Here is a 26,776-nt window from a genome sequence, read left to right as displayed (position 1 = left end):
CTTTTGGAAGAGGCTGGCAGTCTGAGGAGGACGCCAAGGTCTGGGAAGAGAAAAGGCTCTTGTTCTTCCTCGGTCTCTACACAAATGGCCCTAGTCGGCACGTGCCCCGGGGCCGGGAGGGAAGCCTGGCCCGGCCTCTGCCTGGGGAAACCCAAGCCCTGTGCCCGTGGCCTTGAATTACCACCCAGGACAAGGAGGCTCTGTGTGGCCTGAAGAGGCCAGTGTTTGCAGCTTCACTTCTTACCCCAGACAGGCCATGTCAGAACCGATCCACTTCTCCAGGGAGAGAGGGGACCATTTCAAAGGATGAAAGTCCACGGCGGCTCAGAGACCAACCTGGGCTGTCTGGCTGGCAGGAGGGGCGGGGGGGTGGCTGTAGGGTCAGGCCTCTCGGGACAGGCAGGCACTCAGGGAGGATGACTTGCGGCATCTGCCGTGGGCACTATCTTTCTGTGAAGCTTCTGGAAGGACATAGACGCCTGACCACCAGCATCTCCTCTGACTGAGGTGGCACCTCCTCCGCAGCCAGGTGCCGGTGGGCTCCAGGCCAGCACTGCTTCTCTGAAGCCCCAAGCTGATCATCTCCTCTGGTCCTCAGGCTCTGAGCAGAAGCGGTGATGACACCCATGTGTAAAGATGCAGGGGCCCTGCCTCCAGCTAGCAGCTATTCAATCTCTCCAGGGAGGTAGGAGGGGTGAGCCGCACCCCAGAAGCCACACACAGCTCCCTGCTGCGGCGTCTCCAGCCACAGCCTTTCTTCCCCTGCCCGCGGCTCTCTCTGGCCCTCCCTGCCAGTCATGAACCTTCCTGGAGACTCCAGGGGGCCGCCCCTTCATGGGGCTCTTGACCCCACGGAACCCGCAGAGCAAGGAAGACAAACCCAAGCCCAGCTCCTCGGGGAGGAGCCGAGTCTACTGTCCTGCCCCGTGCCCCTTGTCCCGTGCCCGGGGTCGGCCTCGAGAGCTTGGTGACTACAGAATGTGTTAAAGGACGTGCAGATGCTACAAACTGAAGATGGGGACCCCGTGTCCAACTGTGACTCTAAGTTTCAAGACGGCAGCAGCGAGCGTCTGTGGCCCAGTGCTCACCCCAAGGAAGCCGGCCCTGCGAGACAGCTATGGAGCGAGAGCTGAAGAAACAGGCTGAAGGAGGACAAAGCTTGGGAGGCCAAGCCTGTAAACAACCTCCGTCCCCCTGGCCAGCGGAGGGCAGGCAGGACCCACAGTCCTCCCAGCCTGAGTGCACACCTGAGACGGACCTGCCGCTCTCTGTCTCACTGAGTGACCTGCGGAGTCAGGTCACTCCTCTCTGTCGTAACATCCGTTCCAAGGTTCCCATTCCATCAAGTTGCTCTACTCATTCGGACCAGAGGCCAGATGGACTCATGACCGGCGTGAGCACACAGGCATGTCGCTGAGTGAGAGCGTGGTGTCAGGGGTGTGGCAGCAACCACGCCCCGGCAGTCCTGGCAGCTGCCCTGGGGAGCCCTGGCCCTCGCCTCCAGCAGGGAAGGGTGTCACCCACCCTGCCACACCTGCCCTTCCCTGGAGCCAGCTCTTCTGGCCTCTGTAAAGGCAGAGAGGATGCTCAGCTAGCGAGACTGGCGAGGGAGCAGAAGGAAGTTGTGTGTTCCGTCCCTGCCTCCTCCCTTCCCCCGACATCTCAGTCCGGCTCCGTCCTTGCAGACAGGGACCAGCATGTGGCCACACGCCAGAGGACCCACTTGTACAGCAGAACTTGTCCTGTTCCATTGCAAAAGGGCCCCCACAGATAGGGGACCCCCACGGAGTCTGAGGAAGAGGGGTTACTGCGCAAACCAAAATGGAAATGCCAGCCCGGGAGCTGAAGGCGGCCAGCAGAAACATCTACTTTCAAAGGACACACACTTGCTATGAGTGGCCCAGACCCATTTGTGAGAAGCACTGAGAGTCCCCTTGGGACGTAAAATCCTGACTCCACCCCTCCGGCCAGCAGAATTACTCATTACCCTGGGGAGGAAGGAACATATTCTTCACTGAGCTTCCCACATGCTCCGCACAGTCACGACATCCTCACGTGTGTGTCTGCACACACACATTATATAATGTTGAATATCTGTCCATGACGTATACACGGAACACATGTAAACACACTGGCTGGGACACAGGAGTCCTCAGAGGATGCCCACTGTTACCACACCCCCATTAATCAACTCCCACTTACTCTGTGAGTTGGCCTGATTCACCCTATAGTAACAGCAGAAAAGGAAACGGAGGCTTCGATGAATGATCTGCCCAAGGTCACAAACCCAGATAGTAACACAGCCAGGATTCAACTCTAGGTCCCCCAATTCAAAACCCCTGCCTCGTCTCCAGGCCTCTGGCCAGCCCTTCCCTCCCTTCCTCTATCCAGCTCTCAAGGCCCATTTGGAAGTTACTCCTTCAACAAGGCCATCCCTGATCCTAGTTCTAGAATTAATTTCCCCACCACTTCCAGAACTAATTTCATCCACTGTTTCCTCTGCTCAGCATTTTATTAAGATCAGCGACGGTGAAGTGAAAGAGATCATAAACCAGTCAACTATCAGCCCCTCCTACTCAGCAGGCAGGGCTGGGAGTGGACACAGAGATGGATTCAGTTAGGGCGCGGCTCTGCCTCGGAGGTGCTCAGAGTCTGGGCAGGGAGTGGACAGGAGCTGTTCCCGTACCCCGTCTGAGACGTGTGCCCCAGTGTCCGCCGTAGCCTTCTACCCCGGCCAGATCCAAGGGCGGGGCCTTGCTGGGTCCCCTGTAGTCCAGCCTAGAGGACAAGGCTCCTGGCTTCCAGTCTCCACCCTACTGGCCAGCTCCCAGCTGGGGCCACCTGCCTGACTTCTCTGTGCCTCATTTTCCTCATCTGTAAAACAGAGTAACAGGGGGGCCTGCCCCATAGGGCTGCAGTGAGCTGATAAATTAAACCAGCTAATCCTGTAAGTGCTCACACTGGGTAGAGCTGGCTGGGTCACACCCGACTGTCCTCCGTGTGGAGCCCAGGTGTGAGTCTTTGAAGGTGGTAAAGCCAGTCCACGTCTGTGCTTAAAATCCCAAAGCCTGGGGGAGCAGAGAAGGGAGAAAGTGCCCCCACCCCCGACCAAGGCCAGCAGGCCTGGGCACACTGCGGCTGACTTTCTCCCTGACTCCCCCAACCTGCCGGCTGCCTAGGCCCGTCTTCCTGCTTTCATCAGCAAGGGGCGCCAAGGGAGCTTCCCAGGCCGCACTATTTGGGGGAAGAGCTGATGGTGGCAGCAGCAGCTGTTCTTTTTATTTCTGGGAACCTGCACGGGCATTTCAAAGTGAAAAGACACCTCAGCCTCCAGCCGGTGTCTAAATTCTGCCACAAGCTGGGTGTCCATCCCAGTCCATGGTGGGCTTTGCCAGAGATGCTGCCCGGGGCCTAACCTCACTTTTCAATTCAAAGAAGGAGAAAATAAAAGGGCAGCTTGAACATCAGCTCACATGTCCCCGGGAAGTCGGGCGGAGCAGGTGAGCGCAGTCAGAGGAAGAAAAGGCCCCGCAGGAGGGCTGCAGGGGAAGGGGAGCAGCTTCTTCCAGGGGCCTCCAGGCCCCTTCCCGCCCCTGCACCCCATGAGTGGTGTGAATGGGGTGGCAGGGGCAGCACACGTGGAAAAGCGCAGAGGCCCTGGGCACTGAGATCCTGAGAAGGATGCTCCGCTCTCCCCAGCCTCCTGCAATGACCTCACCAGAGGACAGAGGAAGGACAGACGAGCCAGAACTCAGGCAATGGGGAGGCCACCTCCCCTCAGGCCAAATTACTTCTGCCTAAAAAGCAACAAACATTTACCACCCAACCACCACAGCCTTGCCTCCCCTCTCTGCCACCTCCCATCCCCGCAACACACAGATATCTCTGCTCCAAGAACAGAGCTGATGCACAAACGGCCTGTGCGGATGTGTGCACATGCATGCGTGTTGGGGGGTTGGAGGGCCAGACCTCTCCCTCTCCCACGTAAACACAAGATTCATTTATTAAGTGCCTCCCTGGCATTTCCTTTTTTTTTTTTTTTTGCCTTCATCCTGCTTGCTTAATATTGCATTTGACATTCTCATTTTATAAATGGTAACAGAAGCAGAATGGATGGCTAAAATTAGCTTACGAGTGAGAATGATGCTACAAATAGGATGGTGAACACAGAAGCCTGGTTGATTCCACCCACGTCACCCACACCCCAACCCCTAGTTTTGGGCTGGTTCCCAACTGAGCTCTCCATCCTCAGGATGAGAAGGGGCAGATGAGGGGGGGACACACGCTGGATCACTGGGGCACTTTGCTGCGGGTCAGCACCCCATGCTAACCCCAGCCTGGGGCCTCGTGGACTGTCTGGTCCAGCACCACAGTGCCATGTTCAAGAGACCAACCCAGGACTTTGCTCTCTCACCTTCCTGCCTCCTCCCAGCCAGAAGCCCTGGTTCAGGGGGTTAATTCCCCAAGTGTGCCCCAGATGAAGGTGGCAGGCTTGAGATCCCACAAGGCTTTGATCTCAGAAGTGGGGTTTTCAGAACCCCCCAAAGGATGATTCAGCCAAAGGGCCTGAGTCAGTTTCCTGGGACCTAGAAAACCCCATCTGCGGGCCCCTTCTGCTCTGCTCTGCAGGCTGTGCGCTTTCCCGCTCCTGCAGGACCACGGCCAGCTGGAGCATCAAGAGTGCTTACCTCACCTGCTCCTGCGCTGGAGACTCGGGTCCCCGACCCACCCAGGTCTGCACACCTGCATTTTACTGACTTATAATCTGTGCAGAACTGCCTTACCTTACAATTACATCTTTGTCAATAAGATGATTCAAAGAATAATGAGAATGGTGGTGATAATGAAGACACTAAGAGACCTATTTCTCTGACAGTGCGCGTTATGCCGGGTGAACCCTTCGCCAGCCCTCACTCCCGCTGTCTCTGGGTAGGGGCCGCGCTACCTGTCTTACAGAGCGGGGAGCCAAGGCACAGAAGCCAAGTGACTTGCCCAAGGTCACAATGAGTAGTGATTAGTGACTGCCTTGTGGGGCATTCAGCAGTGAGGGGGTCGTGGCACCTCTGTTGGGAAGGCCTCTTGGGTTGACAGCACCCCATTCTGAACGTTCCTTCACACCTCACCTGCTCAATGCTTGGAGCTCCCTAAGACAAGAAGCACTGATCCTTTCTGCAGGCCGCTACCCCAAACCCCAACGTCTGTTTGCTGTTCCCCCTGCCTCCCCAACCCCTGTCTAGTAAAATGCTGACTTGACAGGGGTGAACCTGGGTGACCACTTGGCTAAGAGCCTTTCCTTGGGCCTGTTGAGATAAGCAGACCGCCCGCTCTGAGCTGTATCGGTTTAGGCCAGGAGTCGGAAACTACGGCCCGCAGGCCAAATCCCGCGGCCACTTGTTTCTGTAAATGAGGTTTTACATGCGCACAGTCCTGCCATTGTTTACATGTCCTCAGTGGCTGCATTTTGCACTAAGATGGCAGAGCTGAGTCGTTGTGACAGAGGCGTACAGCCTTGGAAGCCTGAAATATTTATCATCTGGCTCTTTACAAAAAAATAATTTGTGCCTGGCTTAGGCCAAATGGAGGAAGCTTGCATTTACTAAGGGGGTTTTCAGGAGGGCTGACCCCTTCAAGGCTTCCAGATTATATATACCCGCCAACAAGCCAAGAGCTCCCAGGGCCAGGAACTCAACCAGGACATCCTATGAGCCGCCAAGGGAGGAAAGAGGTGCAGACGGGAGGGGTGCTCGCCAGGTCACAGGATCACCAGTGGTGGGTCTGGGCTTCAGGCATGGGCCCACGTGTTCCAAGGTCCTGGGTGTTTCTAAACGATCCGGCAGGGGACAAGGACTTGGGGACAAGGACAGGCGACAGCACTTAAGGATCGAGCCCATCACCCAGTGGATGATCCTCACAAACCTGCTATCAACGCTCCGAGATCCAAGTCTCGGAAGCCCTGGAAGTCAGGGAAGGCCTGAGCACTGAGAGCTTCCTCAGGAGACCTGGTCTGTGAGCACACAGTGGGGTGTACAGGCGTGCCCAGAGACCCAGACTGGCCTGGCGATTCTGGGCCAGGCCGGCTTAGCCAGTGCCATGCTCTTCGGGCCTCAGGCCCCTCAATCCCGGGCTCCTTCCTGCTGACAGTGGATACGTGATTTATGATCCAAACTCTTGCATTATCTCATTAGCAGTGATCCTTGCCTGGTGCACCTCTGACTCTAAGGTGCACACAAATCACTGAGGATTAGTCAAAACGCGGATTCTGATTCAGTACATGAGGGGTGGAGCCTGAGACTGCATTCCTAACGAGTTTGCAAACTGCTAAGCAATTATCATAAATCAGGTCGCCTTAAAGGAACAAGGAAAAGGACTTTTTAAGGAATTCTATAGTAATCCTTGTATAAAGCAAACAGACACTTGCACCTTATACTCACCAGTCAAATCAATCCAGATTTTTCAGTGATGAAGTTTGCTTAAGGTGGCAGCAGGGTATAGTGGGGAGAAGCCAGGGCTAGAGCCAGAGTGACACAGGTTCAAATCCTGGCTCTGAGCTCCACTGTCCCCCTCGGTACAATGGGACAACGACTGCACGTGTGTGAACCGCTGACACAGGGCCTGGGGAACGCCGACGCCCTGCCGTGGCGCAGGTATGGGGAAAGGCTCTACTGGAGGAGCCCCCGCCAGGCAGTTTTCTAACTGCACCCCGAGCTCTCACCCAGGGAGGCTGGTGTTGCCTCCCGACTCCTCTGAGGTGGGGACTGAGCCAGGCCTCCGAGGAGGCCCAGGCCAGGGCTCTGTCGATTCCCACCTCCCTCACTGCAGCTGCCAGGGGGCCCTGGCAGGCTGTGCTGGCAACTAATCAAGCAAGTGTCCCTGCTGCTTCAATCAGGACCCGCGGTGGGAGGGAGGTGTCATCACTGCACCCTGGCCGGTTCCCGGCGTGGCTGGGGAGGAGACCCCTCTGGACGGTCTCCAGGTGGCTCTCGTGTGTGCATCTGTGTATTTATTGATAAGGAGCCACGTTTGTGCTTCACTCCAACTGTGCCAGGTCGGAGGAAGGGGCTGAGTCTCATGGGTTGGGTCCTGGGCTAGGGTGGCAGCCAGCTGCCCTCAAGCCCTGTGCTCACCTGCCTCTGGCGGGTGGGGAAGAGGCCTGGTCCTTTTTCCCAGTCGGGAATCTGGCCCCGAGAGAGCCCCTGTTCTTTGCCCTTCTCTTAGGAGAGCTTGGAACCACAGGGGCCACAGCATGGCTGAGTGGGAGGGGGCGCTCAGTGACCCTGGGAGGCTGGAGCCCGGTTAGGTAACTGGGCAAGTCCCTTTCAGCCTGGAGGGGGAAACAGCTGACTGGGTACAAACACGAGCTTACTCATTTTCTGGGCTTGAAATCTGGTGCTACCAGTTGCTGACTGTGTGGCCCTGCGCAAGTTGCTTGACCTCTCTCTGCCTCACCTTGCTTATCAGTAAAATGGGGATAATAATTAGTACCCACACCAGATGTGTGATCATCAAATGAGAAGAGATGCATAAAGCAAGCATCCAACAGAGCACATAGTTAGCTCTCAAAAACACTGGATATTCGTGGCATCTCTGTGTGGAGGTGCCAGGCGGGGGGGCTTTTGCCCATCCCCCTGCCACCACCACCAGGAGGGCGACCTCCTTAAGGCTAGGCCTCTATGGGGAGGGAGCCAGAGTTCCTGTGGTTCCAGCCTCCCTGCAGAAGCACCTGTGCCTGTGGCTGGCTGTCCTCGACATCAGAGAAGGGTCCTCATTTTTAAAAATGCCCAGGGATCCACCCACCAACTTAGATGGGAAACGGCTTTGGGAATTACGATGTGCCTCCCTGTCATGTGGTCCCTCAGCTAATCCCTTGTTCATTCCACACTTACTTACACGGGGCCTACTGAGGGCCAGGCACAGGAGTACCCAGTATTGAGTACTGAGTGCTGATTAAGGATCAGAAGAGCTGGATCCCTGTCCTATCTTTGTGACTAGTCAACGGTGAGCCCTCTCCTCTCAGTGACTATGAGAAGATGGGAGGTCCAGGCATGCGTGGGGGCGGGGGTGGCCGTGCAGCTCTCTGTTCCTGCTGAATTCACAGACTGCAAGTGTTCCAGGAGATCTGTCTTTACAGTTTCCAAGCATAGTCCAGTTTACAAAACACTCCTACGTACATTCTCACAACCGCCCGTGTTTCTGCTTGGCAGTCTCTGCGTTCTCAGAGCCTTTCCGAGCTCTCATTTGAATTCTGTCCACAGCACAGTTTAAATTCATTTCCTTTTCTTGGGGCTTCAGAAGTAGAAACCAGGATCACAGGATGCAAAGCAATTCAGGATTCAGGTTCCCCTACCGATGCACTTTAAAGTCCGCCCTTCTCCGGAGGAGGGGAGCTCCCTGGAGAAGTTCTTTCCCTGACGAGGATGTGGACCATGGCGAGAGCTAATGCGTATCAAGCCTGACCCTGTGCTTTTGCTCACGGTGCCTCCCCAGGCCCTGGCAACCCCACGAGGCAGCCATCACAGGCCCTGTTACACGGGAGCTCAGCGAGGTGACCTACTGCTGCCCTCTCCCAGCCCCCAGGAGGGCTGGCTGGGCACCTGCAGGGAGACCTCCAGTGGTGCCCGTGATCCTGACCACTTTGCCCCACCCACTCCTCTTGCCCACTTCGATTTCCGTTTATTCTCTTAAAGAACAAGTCCCAGATTCAAAAGAAAACAGAAACCTCACACAACACAGTTACCCACACCTGCTCTAGGCGGCCTCCACCTGTGTGGAAAAGAAGGTGACATACGCAAAAGAGCGGGGACGACGGCTGCAAACTTCTCTGGCTTCAGGCCAGCCCACGTTGTCCTTCTGGGGCTGAACCTCTACCTCCCGACTGTCCCCTGCGTCATCTGGGGGTTCACCTCCCCACCCCCAAGCTCCAATGACCGTCTGGACAGCTCACGCGGCAGACACCACCTTAAGGCCTGTGTGCCTTCATGTCCGGGCCTCTGTTTCCCTGCTGGAACAGCGGGCAGAAGAAAAGCCCTCTCCTCCTCGCGTCTCAGGCGCGCTGCCAAGCCGGTCAACAGTGAAGGGCCGCACATATGCACTTGTGACAGCACAGCGAGGCCTCTTGCCAGGCTACATCGGGCCTTCCTGACGAACCGTTAAGTCCTGGCAGGACAGGAATGGAGGCTGCCAGCGCCCTCGGCTGCCCCCTCCACCCCCCCGCTGCCCAGGCCGCCCTCGGCAGAGTCCGTCATGGCAGGCCTGGCTAGGAACAAGGCCTCCAGGCACCGGAAGCAGGGTTCCTTTTCAGCTCCCCATCTCTCTAGTTTTAAAAACAGCAACCAAAAGGGAGACGTATCAGCTAGAGGGTAGAAGGGGGGCACCTGTGCTATTTCTACACACTTATCTCCTCAGTACCATTTTAATGCTTGAGCTCCAACCCACAGTACGCAAAGAAACAGTACTTTCATTTCAGATGCATATGATGGCGAGGAACAATACGAACAATATTATTTTAGTGCCCTGGGAAAAAATTAGCAAGTCAAATATTGAATCAGGCCTGTAGCACCACATGCTAAGCAGATTGCTTTGATCTTATCCATGCTAAAAGCTCTATTATTGAATTTAAAGTCGGTGAACACATATCAGACCAATATACAGTGTGTATCTAAATGCACGTTTCAGAAGCAAGGAATGTTTTGACTAAAGGAAGAAAATATCAAAGTTAACAGCTGCAACTAAGCACAAAATTGTGCCCCCCTGCTCCCCTACTTCTCTTGAGGCTGCAGGCTTTGCGGGCCAACCAAAATGTTTTGGCTTGGAAGGACCTGCTGATGGTTGCAGAAACACCTGCTGAGCTCCCATTTTTCTGGAACCGACAAGAAAGGGGGTTCTCACCCACCTACTCAGTTTGAAGAAAGGAGTTTGAGACTTCAAGCCACCATGCGCGAGCTGCACATGGTATGGCGCCCTCTGGTGGCCATTTCTCTGGGAGGCCTACCTGGCTCCCCAAACTTTAATGATCCAACCCCCCTCTCCATGGAGGGTGCCCTGCCAGGAAAAGGGACTTTATAAAGAATCAAAAGGGAGAGCCGAAGTAGCTGACCATAACGGTAAAACCACACAGCTGATCGGAAGGAGAGAATGTTAATGACCCTGCAGGGCCCAAAGAGAGAAACAATTTGGGCGGTAAACTTCCTATCTAAGATAGACCCCTCAAAAGCCAAGCTAAACAGCAAATGCACATCCTAAACCAGGGTTGGGCAAGTTACAACCTACAGGTCAAATCTGACTCCCCTGACGCTTTTGTAGAGCCCAAGAGTTAGGAATGGTTTTTACATTTTTAAATGGCAATCAATCAATTGATAAAAATTTGTGACGTGAAAATTACATGAGATTTCAATTTCAGCACCCCAGACACAGCTTTATTGAAATACAGCCCTGCTCATTCTTGTAGGGACTGTCTGTGGATGCAGAGGTGAGTAACTAGACAGTCAGTTGTGTGGCCTACAAAGTGGAAAATATATCCCATTTGGCCCTTTGCAGAAAAAGCTTTCTGTCCTACCGTTTACAGGGCTGAATGTTTAGTCCAGTCCCTACGCCCACTGTGCCCACCTTTGAGCATGACCAGGCTGTAGCAGTCTGCAGGACAAAGGGGTGGACACAGCGGAAGGGAGGCGTCGCATTTCAGTGTAACCCCTGCCAACTTACCATTTTATTATTGATTTCATGGAAATGAATCTCACAGACTTTCTCCACAACGTCTTCATTCTCAAAAGTGACAAAGCCAAACCCTAAAGGAAAAAGGGGGGGAAAAGACAGAGAGGAGAGGTGAGTTCAGTTCCCTTTGGCCCCTTTCCTTTCTCTGACGTCCTGCGGTGGTGACAGGCTTCTGGGATGAGGGTAGGGGGCGGATCCCTGGGAAGGGCCTCCCGCTTGTGGAAATGATTTCTAATTTGTACGGAGCACCCTTCCAACAGTGAGGAGAAGTTAATGATTTCACCCCCATGCGGCTGGCGCATGTGGTTTACATTTGCCCCGAAGCAAACAAGAAATTTACTTGTCTGTTATTTACAAGGGTCAGAGCCCGGGGCTCTCGGCGGGAGGCGGGCGGGTGGGGGAGGCCGGACAGCGGGATCGCTGCGGGGCCACGTTTGCCCTTTCGGCGCTGGAGTGGCCAGCCCTCGGGTCGGCTTCCAGACGGAGGCCGTTATTTGTCCTTTTCTTCCTGAATTACTTCCTCTAATACCTCATCAGGACATCCTGAGGCCTGGAAGAAACTATTAAAAGTTTTGGGCCCCTGTTCTGCGCGGGCATCCTTTTTCTACTGCTGCTTCAAAAGCGCTGCGGATTTGAGGCAGTTTAAGACTGTTTGATGCCTGCTGTCAGCCCGTCAGCTATCCACTGTATTTACTCGGCTGGAGACCGGCTTTGCTAGACAAGCCGTACTGAAAAATTCTGGCAGGCGACCGCTGCTCAGCATCCTGAGTGCCTCTCGCTACCCTCCTGGCCCTCGCTTTCTTCTCCTCCCGCCCCCGACAGGCTTCCAACACGCCGCCCCATCTGTGACCCTACTCGGTCAGCACTATTCTGACACACGGACCCACTCACAGGATGGCACCCCGCCGCGGATGAAACGCAGTGAACACGCAGGCGCGCAGACACCCTGATGGGGAGGCAGCAGGCCTAGGGGCCAGTTCCGACTTTGCATGTGTCATCCCGGGAAGCCCCGCTCCCCCTGAGCCCTGAGGTTTGCACCTGCAAATTAAGATGGTGAGACTGGACTCTGGGTTCCCCCTCTAAGGTCAGAACCCAAACCTCTGCTATGGGCTGAATGTCTGTATTCCCCCAAATTCATACATTGAAACTCCACCCCAACGCGATGGTGTTAGGAGGCGGAGCCTCTGGGAGACATGTGGGTCATGAGGGTGGAGGCTTTGTGAATGGGATTAGTGCTCTTACATGAGACACGAGAGGGCCCGCTTTCCCTGCTCTCTGCCGTGGGAAGATACAACGGGAAGACAGCCGTCTGTAAACGAGGGAGAGGGCTCTCACCAAAACCCTGACCTCGCTGGCACCTGGCCTTGGACTTCCAGCCTCCAGAACCGTGAGAAATAAGTGTCTGTCATTTGTAAGCCTCCCAGGCTCTGGTGCTTTGTGACTGCAGCTCAGACAGACACAGTCCTCCCCAGAGATCTGAGCCTGGACGAACACAAGCCTGGGCACACCAACCAGAACACGCCAACCACAAGGACTGCTTCTGTGCTTTAACAATCAGCGCTCAGGTCAATGAGTACAGACAGATGCTCCCTTTTCAAGCTTCCGTGTTTACTCTAGGTCCCAGAAACCCACAGTGGGGAGAGAATCGCTCAAGCCCCTCCTCCAACTCTGACGCCATCATCTTCTAAGGAACAGCCAGGAACGGGCTGCTGAGGCACTGTGATCTCCCGTCACAGCTCCCACTGGATCCGGAAGATTCTCAGGAAGGGAACAGAAAAGGCCAATCCCTGCTCTCAGACAGTTTGCAGTAAAACAGATGGCTAGGACGACCCCACAGGTGGCAGTCCCAACCCTGATGGTGATGGGTAACTTATTACACACACCAAACACCAGGCCGGTGTTCCTAGTCTACGAGGCCCAGCCCACTACAAAGGTCCGACCTGCCCGCCGTGAGGGGGCTCAAAGCTGACAAGCTTCTCCCAGCGACCTCCTGGAGAAGCTGGGTCCTCAGACACAGTATTTTGTTCAAAATGAGGCCCAACAGAAAACCCTGCACCAGATTTATACTCCGCCTCCGCACCAGGTCCCTGTGGACAGAGCTACAATGCCGACCTTCTCTACGGCAGCCAGTCCCACGTGTTCTGTGCACAGTTGGACGAGAGCTACTCCCAGAGGCAAGTCTCCGCACGACGTCCCTTTGGCTTTGCTGTGTTGGCCCCCCAAGCCTGCCTTCAAAAGGGCCTGAAAACCATCAAACTCTCACCCAGGTGGGGACCCCTGCAGCACCCAGAGACGCACTGGCATTGTTTTGGTTAATTCCCTTCCTGGCCACCTTTCTAGAGCCCAGGTCTGAGAAGAAGGGATTAAGATGAAATGCCCTTCGAAAGGTCCTCAGGGGATGGGGAGGCGGCACATCAGAGGATGCAGGAATCTGCTGGCACTAGCTTCAAGGACAATGGCTGGGCCGGGGCCTCATTCACGCCGGGTCCCCAGGACACACAGAGCCCCTAATACACAGAGTGCTGAGTGGCTGGTGGCTGAGAAGGACAGAATGAGACACTTCCGGTCCTTCGGGTTCTCAGCATCTTGCTCATCTGCATCCCTGCTTCCTCTCCCAGGTTGACTCGGTCCTTCCTGGGGTGTAAACCAGCTCCCACCTGTGACAGGCGTTGTGTGGGACACAGAGATCGACAAGGCGACATCCCTCTTCTCAAGCAATTTGCTCTCTAAAAGGCACAAGTCAGAGGTTCCCTCTTAAGAAGTACATCTCCCTCGTGCAGACCTCGCTCCTGCCTCACGACCCTCGCCTCTAGCTTGAGGGTCACTCTGGGTGTCCCGTGTCTGTGAAGTCGCCCCTCTGGCCTGGAATCAAACTAAGGCAACAGGCAAATCCCTAACCGAGCCAGGACGGGCCAGTTCTTAGGTAGGAGAGAGCCCTGCTGCTAATTAGGGTGAGTGTAGCAGGTTGAATGGCGGCCCCCAAACGGTATGTCCACATCCTAACCCATGGAACTAGGAATGTAACCTCACCTGGAAAGAGGGCTTTTGCAAATTTAAGTCCAGAATCTCAGGAAGAGATCATTCTGGATACAGGGAAGGCCCTACCTCTAACACCAGGTGTTCGTACAGAGGAGAGGGAGATTTGAGACATAGAGGGGAGATGTCCGCATGAAGACGGGGGCAGAGATTGGATGACGTGGCCACAAGCCAAGGAATGCCTGGAGCCACCAGAAGCTGGAAGAGGAAAAACTGTCGCCTAGAACCTTCAAAGGGCACGTGGCCCTGCTGACACTTGATTTCGGACCTCTGCCCTCCAAAACGGTGAGGGAATAAATTCTGTTGCGTTAAGCCACCCACCCAGTTGGCAGTAATTTGTTATGGGAGCCCCTGGAAACTAAGATGGCATGGTTCCAGCTGCCCCTACGCAGGCAGGTCCCACGATCACTCCAGCCAGGCCACATGCGTGCTTTGGATGGAAGGCAGGAGAGTGTGGACGAGTGAGGCAAACCCATCCGCACCCCTGGGAAAGAGCGTGAGTCAGCACCAGTCAAGGGCACCTCTCTAGGAGCCAGAGGACAGGGGTTTGACGTCACTCAGCTCCTGAGCATGCGCACTTGACCTGCAACAGCGTCCAGGTGAGTCACGTCACCTGGAGGCCCGGGGCTGAGTTCATCACCAAGGAAAGTGCTTTTCTGCTGCCACCCACCCCTTCCTGGTCCACGGTGCCACCACTGTCTGGACTCCAGCCCAACGCCACTCAGGACTCACTGTCGCCCCAGTTTCCTACTCCGTGCTGCCTGGAGACAGGAAAAGGTGTGACAAAGCTGGGAGACAGGAATTAAAATGCAGACTGTTGACGGGGAAGGGTGGGAGCAGGACTCACTGCATCATTTCAGATTCTGACTCCCCGCTGGTCCCTTCCCTAATCCCACGGGAATCAAATTTCGAGCATCACAAAAATGATTTTCCTGATCAAAAGAGAGAGCCTGGATTTCAAGCTGATGTACCCTGGATGCATAACAATTCAGCGATGTCAAGACTCATTTGCAGTCTTTTAAAGATCTATATCGTTTCAACAGCCCTGTCTGTTTGGCCCGAATAGAGAAAACAAACTTAATTATGTCTAAAATATTTATTTATTCCATTTGGAGAAAGCAAAGAAGCAAAGAAACAATTAACAATAAATGTTATTCTTTAATGTACGATCATTTTTATCTCACAGGTGCATTATCATGTACAACGAATTGCTAACTCAGTGGTGAACAACCCCCAAAATAAATTGAACTGAGGAGTGAAGGGCAGAACAAGGAAGTCAGAAATTTGGGAGGGATGGAGAGGTGGGTGGGAAAAACCTGTTTTTGGCATCAAAGTCTTTTTCATTTTTGAAGTTAATTTTTATTGGGTGAATATATATGAAACACAAAATTTACCATTGTAACCATTTTTAAGTGTGCAGGTCAGTGGTACTAAGTATATTCATGATGTTGTGCAACCATCACCACTATTTATTTCCAGAACTTTTCACCATCCCAGACTGAAACTCTGTACCCTTTAAGCAATAACTCCCTCCTTCCCTCCCTCCCTCCCTCAGCTACTCGTAACCTCTATTCCACTTTTCACCTCTAAGACTTCACCTAGCCTAGGTACCTCATGTACTTGGAATCAGAGTATTTGTCCTTTTGTGTCTGGTTTAGCTCACTTAGCACAATGTTTTTAGAGCACTGTCGTCTTTTGAACAATCTGCCAAATGGACAGATTCTACAGGAGACTTAGGGAAGCTAAGTCTTCCTGAGAAGGAGCAGGAAGGACTGATGATTTCCCTTCTCAGTTTTCCAAGAGAGAGCCTCACAGAGAAGTCATAAGTGGAGCCTCACAAAAGCCCGCCAGAGGCATAGCAGCCAAAAGAAAGAAACATGTAATTCTCCTTGCTCAAAAGCAAGGACCAAGTGATGAGCTGTGTGCCCCTAGAGAGTCCCTTCACCTCTCTGGGGTCTAAAAGAAGCAGGTGGAATCTGGTAGGGGTGCACGGGAGGGGGTCCTGCTCTGGTCCCTGGCAGCAAGGACTTTGATGCACAGTGTCCATGAGGGCTTGCACTCCAGAACTTTGGGGGTGCCCCTGTGAACACCCCTGCTCAGTTTCTCATCTCCCGCAGTCCAGAGGAGGGGCCATCCTAGAGCCGGGAATGCCTCTCTAGGCACTTAAAGTCCCGAGCCGTCATTTAGTCCAGAGAGGAGCCCCAGGGACTGAAAACAGGCAATGAGTGGAGGAAGGGCCAAAGGGCCAAAACTTGGGGGACAGAAGGCCAGTTCACCCAAGAAACTCTCTCCCTGGTCATCAGCAAAGTGACACCTGCCTGGCCTCTCACGAAGTCCCCACCTGAACTGCACATGCGCTTCTGAGGGGCACCAGGAGTCAGCAAAATTGGGACAAAGAAGGTGGTGGGAAGGTTAACCCCAAACAAAAAGGGATTTAAAAATGGACATAAATAGGGTAACAGTTGATAGCAAGCATTTAAAAACGAAACTCCTGCCACATTCTCCTGAATGAAGCTATTATTGGAAACTAACAAGTAAACGTTACTTAAGAGATAAGCATTTAACAGTCAAACCTTTTCTTCCTCTTTTATTCAAGTGAACAAAACTGAATATTCATCTGAATAATACAAACCTATAAAACACACACACACACACACACACACAGAGAAGAACAGAAATCTGAAAACAAGACACCTCAAAATTAAAATGACCTGTTCCAAACACAGTCACTGAGAAACATCCGACAGTTAACTTGCAAGGGATTCTTTTTTAGGTCAGGGAGGGAAAGATGGGAATGGCCTCCTCTCCTAGCCTCAAAATAATTTTCTTCTCTTATCATATAGGTCAATGAGCACTAACAGGCAATCACGCAGTACCTAATGCATCTTCAGTGAAAATCAATGCAAGTCAGGAGTTAACAACACTTGGCTAATGGGGAGAGACGTGAGAAAGAAAAGAACTCCAGATTGTCAAATTTATCCTGAGTATCCCATGAGGAATTTGAGGTATGCGGACACGAGTGTATTTATAACCCGTGCAACCTCCCTCTCCTGCTAATAACCCAGTGTTGGGGGAAGCGGCTGTATCCGTAGGCTGCTTCCAGTATAAATACGAATCCCCTGGGTTTGGGTGTGGGGAGCAAGTTTTGCCTTCAAAATGCTTCTCCTACGTCATCCTCCCTGGTCCCCAAGGCAACCCTGCGAGAGGCAGGGCAGGTTCTCCGTCATCATGTCGCTCAACTGCTCGGCACAGCTAGACGACCGGGCCACGCTGGCTTGTGGCCACCAGGCCAGGGCAGGAGTTGGACTCAGGAGCCAGACTCCAGACTCCTTTCACATCCCCACCTCGCTTTTCTGGAGCAGGTCATCGGGCCCTTCTCTGGATCAGGAGGTGTTCAAGGACGGATTGGCGGCCCCGTGGCCCCGGGAAGGTGAGAGCCTGGGCCACGCCCATGGTGGTCTGTGGGCTTTGGCACAGAGCTGACCCCCCGACTGTGGCGTGTGCGTCAGTGACACTTCACCTCGGGCTCACCCAACTCAGAACATTTCTGGGCCCCCTCCATGGGCCCCCAGCAGGTTTGGCGAATTGGTTTCATCTGCCTGGAAGGGTTTTCCTGGAACCCTGGATGGGGGTCTGAGGGCGCCCCCTACATGGTAGGATGGGGTGGCTTCACATGCCCTGGGTTTGCCCTAAAAATGTGTAACTCAGAAAATTGATCTGTTCCAAGGAAACAAAAAAACAAAACAAAAAAATTACAAGCTGCCTTGCCAAAAGAAAGGACATGTTTCCGATGACCGACTGCCACTTTGGGACACTCACTGTATGTTACCTGGCCACAAGTGCAATCCAGTCTGAGCTGACATCAGCTTCCTGAGCATCTTCAGACGTTAGGTACTGAGTAGGTGGGACAACAGTCCCAGCTGTGTCTGCTCGCACACCCACATGCTAGTGGGGATTTGGGTCAGATGAGTATGTAATTTTCCACCAAGCCAGGAATGGGGCCCCATCAGTTCCATCTAATGCGTGGTACCCTAAAGGTGATTATTTATTATCAGTCCACATTCTAGTAATAATTTTGGAAAGAGAAAGCTCACTGCATTTATTGAGCATCTGTTCTTTAACTCAGGCTTCACAGTAGCCCCCTGTGGAGGAGGAATGATTATCCCCACCTTATAGATTGAAGAACTGAGGCCGGGGCGGAGGGGTAGGCTGTGCTCTTTCCACCCCAGCCCAGTTTTTTTCATAATAAGGCGGGTTATTCTAAACCCAGTGTCTGCTGCATTCTAAATGTGTCCCACAGTCTGGCTCTGGAACCCCGCCCCGTCAGGTTGCTCTGCAAGAACCTCTACAAAACTGGCCACGGCCCTCAGCCTGACGACCCAGCAGGAGGGCCAGGAGACAGTGTGGGCAAGATGTGCTGCCCGTTCCGGCCGAGCATCCTCTCCCTGTTTCCCTGTGTTTCTGAGCCCTTCTCCGTAGAGGAAGCTCTGGGGATACTGAGGGTTTTCATAATGACACCACAAGATGGCTTTTATAGAGAAAAACAGCCAAAGCTTGGCCTAAGCTAGTCTAACCAGGGATGGGCGCAGGGTAGTGACTTCTCTGAACACTGCCAGATCCCAATCACAGAGTTGCCGGCAACGGGGCTGGGTTCTCGAGCCCAATGCTAGCAGATGCCTCTCGCAGCAAACTGGCTCTCTCATGAGTCAGCCGCCCTGGAGGCATAAATAGAGAAGCATTCACTTCCCTGGCCTTATTAAGAACAAAGAACAGGGGTAGGCACGCTGACCCACGATGGACACAAGACCCAGCGTTGGGGATGCTCAGAACAAAGGCTTGGGGACCGGGAGGCCCTCAGAGGCAGGTGCCTGCTACCACCCTCCCTCGTGGCTGGCAAACAAGCCTGTGATGGACTGGATGGTGTGCTATCCCTCCTTAGCACGGCCCTCTCTCCCCTCCATATCCTTCTCCCTCCTTGACCCGGAGCCAGCAAGTGGCCTCTTTCGGGGTGTCCCTTCTGACCTGGCCTTTCCTCCCTGCCAAGTCCCCTTCAGGGTGGCACTGCAGCCCCTCCACGGTGGCATCCCTTGTGCACCTGCTTCTTCGTTTATACCCAGAGTCTGGCAGCTGGTTGCTGTAAACTATAATAAAATGCCTTTCCAAAAAAATGAAGGAATGTGACCAGACACGCCAGACATCATGATATTAAAGCCGTGTCAATTAATTTCTCCCCCTGCTTGATAAACGAGCCCCATTCCATCTCTTAATGATGAGGAGAGAAACAAGAAAAGTTGACACTTAGTTTAATTTATTTTCTCAACTTGCCTGGTCATATTTCTTTCTGCCTTGCCGAGCTGGCTGGGGCTGTGGGGAATTACAAGTGGCTGGCGCGCAGGCAGAGCCTGGATCGGTGCGGATCGACACGGGTCTCTGTGTTCCCACACATCACTTCATCAGGAGGGGGAAGTGACTGGGAGAGCCAGCGCGCACCTGCGCCTCTCCAGCTACTTTTGGCGGGGTGGGGAGGGGAGCAATCTCATGTGTGGGGGAATCAGATGGCAGAAACAGCACTATCAAACCCCAATCTAGTGTGGAGGTACCCCAAAAAACAGAACTCCCTCAATTAATATTAAGCAATGTTGGTGGCATTTGTCAGAGGGGAACCAATTTCTCAACTGGAGAGGTGCTTTTCTTTCCCTTTCAGCCCAAGGATGCTCTAGCCAACACCTGACCTTGAAATGTGAGTAGCAACCTTTTAAAGGTCAGACGCCAACTGAGAACCAGCAAGCATTTCATTAAGGCTTAAGTTACAAGTGAGTTTTTCATACGATCACATAAGCTCGGGACCATTTATGGAGCCCCCTGGGCCATAAACCAAGTTGGGGGTGAAAGTGAAGTGTGCTCCTAAACCAGCGTTCCTCTGTGTGGTCCTTCAGCAGAGTCTTCTGGTGGTTGAGGGGCTTGTTCAACATGAATCTGCATTTTAATCAGCTCCCTGGTGATTCTGATGTCCACCGAAGCCTGGCTTTACTCTATGTTTCCCAATTCAGGATGAGCCAAGTAGAGCCCATTTGGTAGAAAGGAATCCAGAACTTTCCACGGGAAAGAGACTCTCCAGGCCCCCCCTCTCACATGAATGGGGAGACAAGCTGCTTTAAAAAGTCTCTGATACCCTTTCCATGGAGAGCAGGACCTCTCAGCCCCAGGGGACAGGCCTCATCCAAAGCAGTGGGAGATCAAGGGCAACAATGAAGCGTCTCTCCCCTAGACTCAGGAAAGGACTGGAAGCCAGTTCATACTAAAGTGTAAATGACCGAGGCTGTTTCCACTCCCGGAGATCTTGGTGGTTTACCCAAATCAAATCCTTATGTGAAAGTAATTAAGCTCACTTTAGAGTTCCAAACAGGCACTGAGGTGATAGGAGTTTTTTTTTTTTTTAACTGACGAGGCCCCCAACCCCCGCCAAATCTGAGAAATCACACGAGTGTATGGAAAGCTTTAAAACTGGAGGTGGGGGGAGAGGGTGTCTGAAAAAAAACACCCAGGAAGGAAGAGAGGGAGGTTAAAAAGAAAAAGGGAGAAAAGGAGGGAGGAGAAAAGAGGAAAGGAGGGAGGGAGAGAAAGCGGTTCAGAGAAGGGGGTGGGGCGGAGGGAGAGACAGCAATACCGCCAACCATCCCCAAACCATTTTTCTAAGAGAGAAATCTGCCATGAATACTGATTGTGTGATTTGAAAGTGCCTGCGGCTGCAGCGAAAGGGCGTCTCATCCCAGACTCTTGTTAACCAAGGGGGAAAAAGCACCTGTGATCCAGGCCAGACAACCCCAACCTCATTTCATTCCGCGTGCGCTCCACAGCAGTGATTCTGTGAATGACACTTGTCAGGGCAGCAGATTAGTTCACAAACCTGTTTTTTCGTGTGTGGTGTTCCATCTTGGTCGGGAAAATAGTCAGTTCTTGGCGAGAGAGACACATATTACTGCTGTTAAGTGCCAATATAAACTCTGCGACGCAGTGGTAAATTCACCAAATTAAATCGCTAGACAACTGGCTCGGATCAGGACCCTGGCAGAAGGTGCCAGGGCTGCGGCGCGCGCCCAGTGGGGCGGAGCAGGCTGAGGTTGTGCGCGCAGCTGGAGCAAGGGCACAAGGATGCGCTGCCTCTGGGCTGCTCCGGAAACCACGGGGCCTGGGGTGGCTTTGGCGGGCTCCACCGGCAGGAGCATATCCTTCAATGCTTCTAAACCCTGGGGCTTTCTGAGCTCAGGGGAGATGGCTAGAGGCTCTTCCCTACCGAGGTGGTATCTTAGGCTCTCCCCCAAAGAGCGGGTTTCAAATCTGTGAGCGTTTCTGATATTTCCCCTCAAGACCCATCCACACAGAGAGCCTCCTGGAAGGTTGGAGTGGAGTTTTAATCCACTTTAATGCCCCTGCTGAAGTGGGGTAGAAACAGGCTTAGACATTGGAGCCAGGTAGATCTGGGCTTAAATCCTGGCTCCAGCAATGACTGGCTGAGTCACTGTGACCCTCAGTATCCTCCTCCGTGAGACAGAAATAATAAAATTCACCTCACCAGCCTAGGGGATTTCCTGAAAACACCGATGAGGGGTTAGCTAGCCTCTCCTACAATCAAGAGACTTTTTATGGCTCCCTTATCTCAATTTCTATCTCCACAAACACTTATCTTTGCCGCGAACCTCACTTATTAAAATTCATTTGGCATGGGTATTGCCATTGTGGTGTTTTGCCATCACGTTGGGAACAAGATTCCAGACAGGGAGAGGTAAAACAAGTCACATGGTAAAATTCCCATGCAAACTTGTCCCCTAAAAAGAGCCTACATCGCTTGGGGTTAAAAAATAAAAAGCACTGATCCTTGAGTGGAGTGCTGAGCAGGGTGGCCACGCCAGCGCTCGCCCTGACCTCTGATGCGCCACCGGCAGCCTCCGTGTTTGCTCCAGAGCGGGGAGCCTGCAGACTGGCTGTTGGGGGGGGGGCAGTGCCCTGGTATCCTCTGAAGAGGGAACATGAAGGAGACAGAAACAAAGGAGGAGGCGGGGTGCGGATAAAGACAACAAAACCTGTGCTGCAAAGAAGGGGCAGAGGTAGCCCTGCACCCCATTCACACCCAGGATGGAGAGAGGACTCCTCAGAGAAGCCCGCCCATCTCAAGATGCCACCCTCCTCCCCTCTAATAAGTTCTCGGGGAACGGTTACTGGCCTCAGAGAAAGTTCCGAAAGGCCATCAAAAAACCACTACTTGGAAGCAGGTTTTCAGCGCCACCACAAATTACATGACTTTTATGATGAGGTATGGTTTCAGAATAGTCCCAACTGACAGAGCCCTGGCTGGATGCCCACCAGGCCCGCCACCCACTCTGTGCCCCCCACAGAGGGATCATTTCTGCCCATCTCGCCAGGCCTCCAGCTGACCGGGCGGCCTGTAAGCCGGCCTGGAGTTTGAGGGTAGCTGGCTGCCCACCGAGGGGCCTCGGCATGAGACACACATGCTCACCCCCCGTGGGGTGGGGGCTGGTCTCTTTTCTTTTTCTGGAACTGTTCTTAACATCTCAACATCTGGAGAACAGATGGGTCCAAGAAGCTGAGACCAGCGCCCCAGGCAGCCTGGTCGGTGTGGCAGGGTGGAGGACGACAGCTCACCAGACAATACCCCTGGTGGGGAGACGGAGGGGGACGGGGGAGAGGCAGGGGCAGGGGTCAGCACCATCTGGAGGCTTGCTACTCAGGTGCTCCACCCAACCAGCAGCCCAGGCAGGCACCTGGAAACCTGCTGGAAGTGCGGAGTCTCAGGCCCCACTCCGGACCTCTTCAATCTAAATCTGCATTTTAAAATCAATCCCCCAGGGCATTTTTATGCAAGTTAAAATTTAAAAAGCACTGATCTGGAACACTGATTCTCAACAGTGATTCTTACATCAGATTTACTTAGGAAAAAATTTAAAAATACCAATGCCCTGGCCCCATGTTCAGAATTGAGTTAGTTCTGGGGAAGAAGTACCTCAGCTTCTGTATCTTTTAAAATCACCCTAGTGATTTAGATATTCAGTTAGGTTTAAGAAACACTGGGAAAAGGGCAAAAGGCATAATACCTAATTTTAATTTTCATCTAAAAATAATTTCGGCTTCACTAGTATTTAATATATGGACTAAATGGTCACAGGATCCTCACACATCCATATGTCACAGAGACACACCTGTCTTGGATGGTACTTTACAGACTCCTAGAGGAAAAAAGGAAACGCTACAATGAGGGGAAAATGAGGGGAAGTCAGAGTAGCACCTCATTTACGCAACTGCTGCAAGCGTAGCTGGTACCTAGTGTGGTTCAGGTGTGACCAGGATGTATAAATGGATGTACAGATTATGTGATCTGGCTTTAAGTAAAGGAACTCTTGCAAAATGGGCAAAGAAAACTCAGATTGGAGATAATGCTAATGATATAAGCACATTCCACTACCGAAAGCTGACCCCTCTCTGCCACTTAGCGAGACTCCTCACCAGCCACTTCACGCCCCCAAAACGTATTCCTATCAGAGAAAACCTGCTTTTCAACAGAAACTTGTTCTTTAGAGAAAGCACCTGGAAAACAAACATTTGGAACATACTTCTGTTGTTCTGTGATTTTGTTGCTAAAAAACGATGTGACTGGGTCACGTACAAAAGCTCTTGTATCCGCATACTTTAAACACCCGGAAATAGAACTGTTAAGACTCATTTTTAAAAAAATGAACATTTCAGTGGATTTTGAACCCATTTGTTAGAAATATAAAAATGCAACACTTGATTAGTTTGCATGAAAAACTGATTGACATCAGAGAAGATGGAAATTTACAAGCTGAATTTCAACAAAATCCTTTGCATAATTGGAGGATGGGACTGACAAATTAGTATTGTGATTTAGTCAGCACAGCGAACGTGCTTCTTCCACTGAGATCTGTGTATCTTGAGGTGTTTGTTTCAGTTATGACAGGCATTAAAACCAAGTATCAAAATGAGCTGAACTTAGGAGAATCCAACCCTTAGAGCTGGATCACAAAGTGTTAAATAAAAAAATTTTTTCAAAAAGTATATTCAATCATTATTGCTCTCATCAAAAATTATTTTAATTATTAACAAACAAAATTTGAAATATGGTTTATTTTAAATGTATCCTCTTATCCTATTACATTCCTATTTATACAGATTTCATAATATAATATTAGCACATAGTAGTATATGTATGTAAATTGAAAATTAAATAAGACATAAATTGGGGTTTTGTGTGTTAGTTTTTTTCTGCACAAGTAAAAAATGTTGGAGAAGGTGGGGCTGTACATCCTAATTCCTGGTTCTGAAGTCATCCCTTAGTTTCAGAGCCTAAAGCCAGAGAGAGCACAGGGTGGAAACAGGTACCACCAGTGCTTGCCAGCTGGTGGGGACCCCTCCCGACCCCCAAGGAGGGGCCTGTAGGTGGGATATTCATGAGATTCAAGAACCTGCCAGCTTTAGGATCTCCTGGGTCCTCCTGGCTGAGCGCACAGCACGCTTAGAAGGCATTTGGGGGTTTCACCCTTCAAACAGACACCCCTGTCCCCTACACATTAATGGCAGCAATACCTGAACTCTCCTCAATAAATTTTTCATAGCATCATATCTTCATTAAAATTTTATTCTATTAGCATTCCGAATCCAAACCACTAAGTACATAATTGCTAAAACATGTGTTAAGCAACGACTTACGAAATGCCGGTTTTATCATATTGTTAATTAACAGAAAGTAGGATTAATACATTCACAGATCATTAGGAGCATTCAGTTCAGTTTCAGCAGCTCTTTGGCGGGTGGGGTGGTTGTTGGTGGGCAACCCTGGGAATTTACAGCAAGGGCAGTTCTTTGTGGTTTTCCCTCAGCCCTTCCACAGGTTCTACAAGCGTGTTTGGGGAGACACTCGAGAGACAGGATATCAAGGTTTATTTTGCCCAAAGGAGATTATTCTAAGGTCTGATGCCACTCAGTGCAGCCTACTCAAAAGGACCACCTTGGAAGGGTTTGGATGGGGAGGAAGAGAAAGAGGAACGCATTCATTTAAGTCAGACTAGGGAGACTCCATCGACCACTGGGAAGGTTCTAGCCTTGAACTGAAGGATGTGGTGGAAATCCTGGTTGTGCTGCATTGCTGGCTGTGTGATCTGGGGCAAGCCATTAACCTCCTTGACTCTGAGTGTCCACCTGCAAGAGGGGAATAAGGACGCCAACCTTACAGGGCTGGCCCGAGGATTAAAGGAGATGATGCCTGCTCCTCTTATCATCCCTGCACAAGCCTGTAACCTCTATATAAGGATTTTGTACCCAGTATTACTTGAAGTAAGTGGGCCGCCAGCGGAGACTTGAAACGAATGTAGATTATCAGCAGATGTGGGCTGCAGTGGGATGGGCTCCAGTGGGGTCCACCCTGAGGTGCCGAAGCCAAGTGACTCTGGAAGTGAGTTTGGACTCACCTTGGCTGTCATCTCCAATGGAAACTGGGTCACACGACCCCTAGGCCCACCCTGCCCTGGGAATTAACAGAGGTATCCAGGCATGAAGTGGACTAAATGTCTTCTCTTTTCCCAGCCGCCCAAACTGCTTTAGCCTGGCCCGATGGTGGTACTCCCAATTCTTCACGCTTAATAACGAAACAGTCGGCTGGGCAGCACGTGAGACCAGCACTGGAAGAGGCAGGGCAGACTCAGGTGAAGGAAGGGGCCAGGCGTGGGTGGTGGGGCCACGCCTGGGTTTCCTGGAAGCTGGCGGCAGTGGGGAGTCAGAAGCCAGGGGTCAATTTGAAGCCCCAGGTCAGAAATACGACAGCAGTCGGGGAAAGCAAACAGGCTCTTCAGCAGGGGCAGGAACCCTTTGCAGAGGAAGGTAAGGGTGAGGCCAAGGCACACCGAGAGGGGATGATAAGTGAGCCACCTCGCTGGAGCCAGAATACAAAAATCAAAGCTAAGGGAAAGTAAAAAAAAAAAAAAAAAAAAGTGCAAGTCAGCCTCTACCAGGCCCAACTGGGAATTGAGAGACTGCCTGGTTGCATTTTTTTTCTGGAACATTCTTTCAAGGCTCCCGATACTTTGTAAATCAAAGTTCATCAATTAAAGTGGCGAGGCCTGACACAGGGTATTATTTGTGTGTTGCGAGTGGAAGGAGACTGGGCTTTGAGCTGAGACGTGGCTGGAATCCCAGCTCCACCACTCATCAGGTGTGAGGTCTCTCTCTGTGGGCCTCAGTTTTCTCATCCACAAAATGGGGATGATAATATTTCAGGATTGTAGAGCTTTTCAAGAGGACAGCGCACAGGAAGCTTAGCACAGCGTCTAGCCCTAATCGAATGCTGAAGCCTCTGTGCCCCTGTTCTGGAGAGCTGGTTTTCTTACTTCCACAGACTTGCTATACTGATTTAATAACTTGACCCTGTGGGATGCTGGCTCCAGAAAGTGGCTGCCCTGAAGGGAAGCTGCACAGGATTCCTGGACTTTGGGCATCACCTTCCCCACTGACCACACAGGGGCAAAGAGAACTGAAGACTGGTTGAGCCATGACTCCCCCAGAGGAGAAGAATCTTGAGGATGACTTGGCCTGAAACCCAGCACAATGCTGTCCTTGATAGGAGACGGGTCATCCACTGCCCACAGTGGCACCGGGCACACCTCCAGGCCAGGTAAGAGGGCAGGGCTGGGACCTTCACCAGGAGCCACTGCCTCCTCCCATCATCAGACACAGGACCCAGAGCCCCTCTGTCCTCCAGAGAAGGCAACCAAGAGTCAGACTTGAAAATCACGCCGCACAGAGCGCCATGTTGCGGCCATTCTGCCGCTTGGCTGCAGAGACCAGTAACTTCAATTTATTTGTGTCTGGGGCCTTAAAGAACCTCAGCTGTCATCCCTTCCTTAGTTTATTACCAAATTTCTAAAATATTACATTCTTTATTATATCCAAATTCACTTTATTGCACTTGACAATACAGATAATCACATACCATATGCTCTAATGTTTT

The 26,776-nt window shown here is 52.1% G+C and overlaps 1 protein-coding gene across 8 annotated transcripts in view; it reads right to left on the bottom strand.

Annotated features, from left to right (window-relative positions):
* Positions 1–26,776, bottom strand: part of MSI2 (musashi RNA binding protein 2) — a 376,222-nt gene that overhangs the window by 62,137 nt on the left and 287,309 nt on the right. For all 8 annotated transcript variants that reach the window (XM_072940163.1, XM_072940165.1, XM_072940167.1 and 5 more), the window contains one exon: positions 10,699–10,781. In XM_072940163.1, coding sequence (XP_072796264.1) covers positions 10,699–10,781 — 83 coding nt within the window. The remainder of the gene's footprint in view (positions 1–10,698; positions 10,782–26,776) is intronic.

The sequence above is a fragment of the Vicugna pacos genome, chromosome 16 (assembly GCF_048564905.1).
Source record: "Vicugna pacos chromosome 16, VicPac4, whole genome shotgun sequence".
NCBI lineage: Eukaryota > Metazoa > Chordata > Mammalia > Artiodactyla > Camelidae > Vicugna > Vicugna pacos.
The sequence above is the reverse complement of the archived record's forward strand: the minus strand, read 5'-3'. Positions and strand labels throughout refer to the sequence as shown.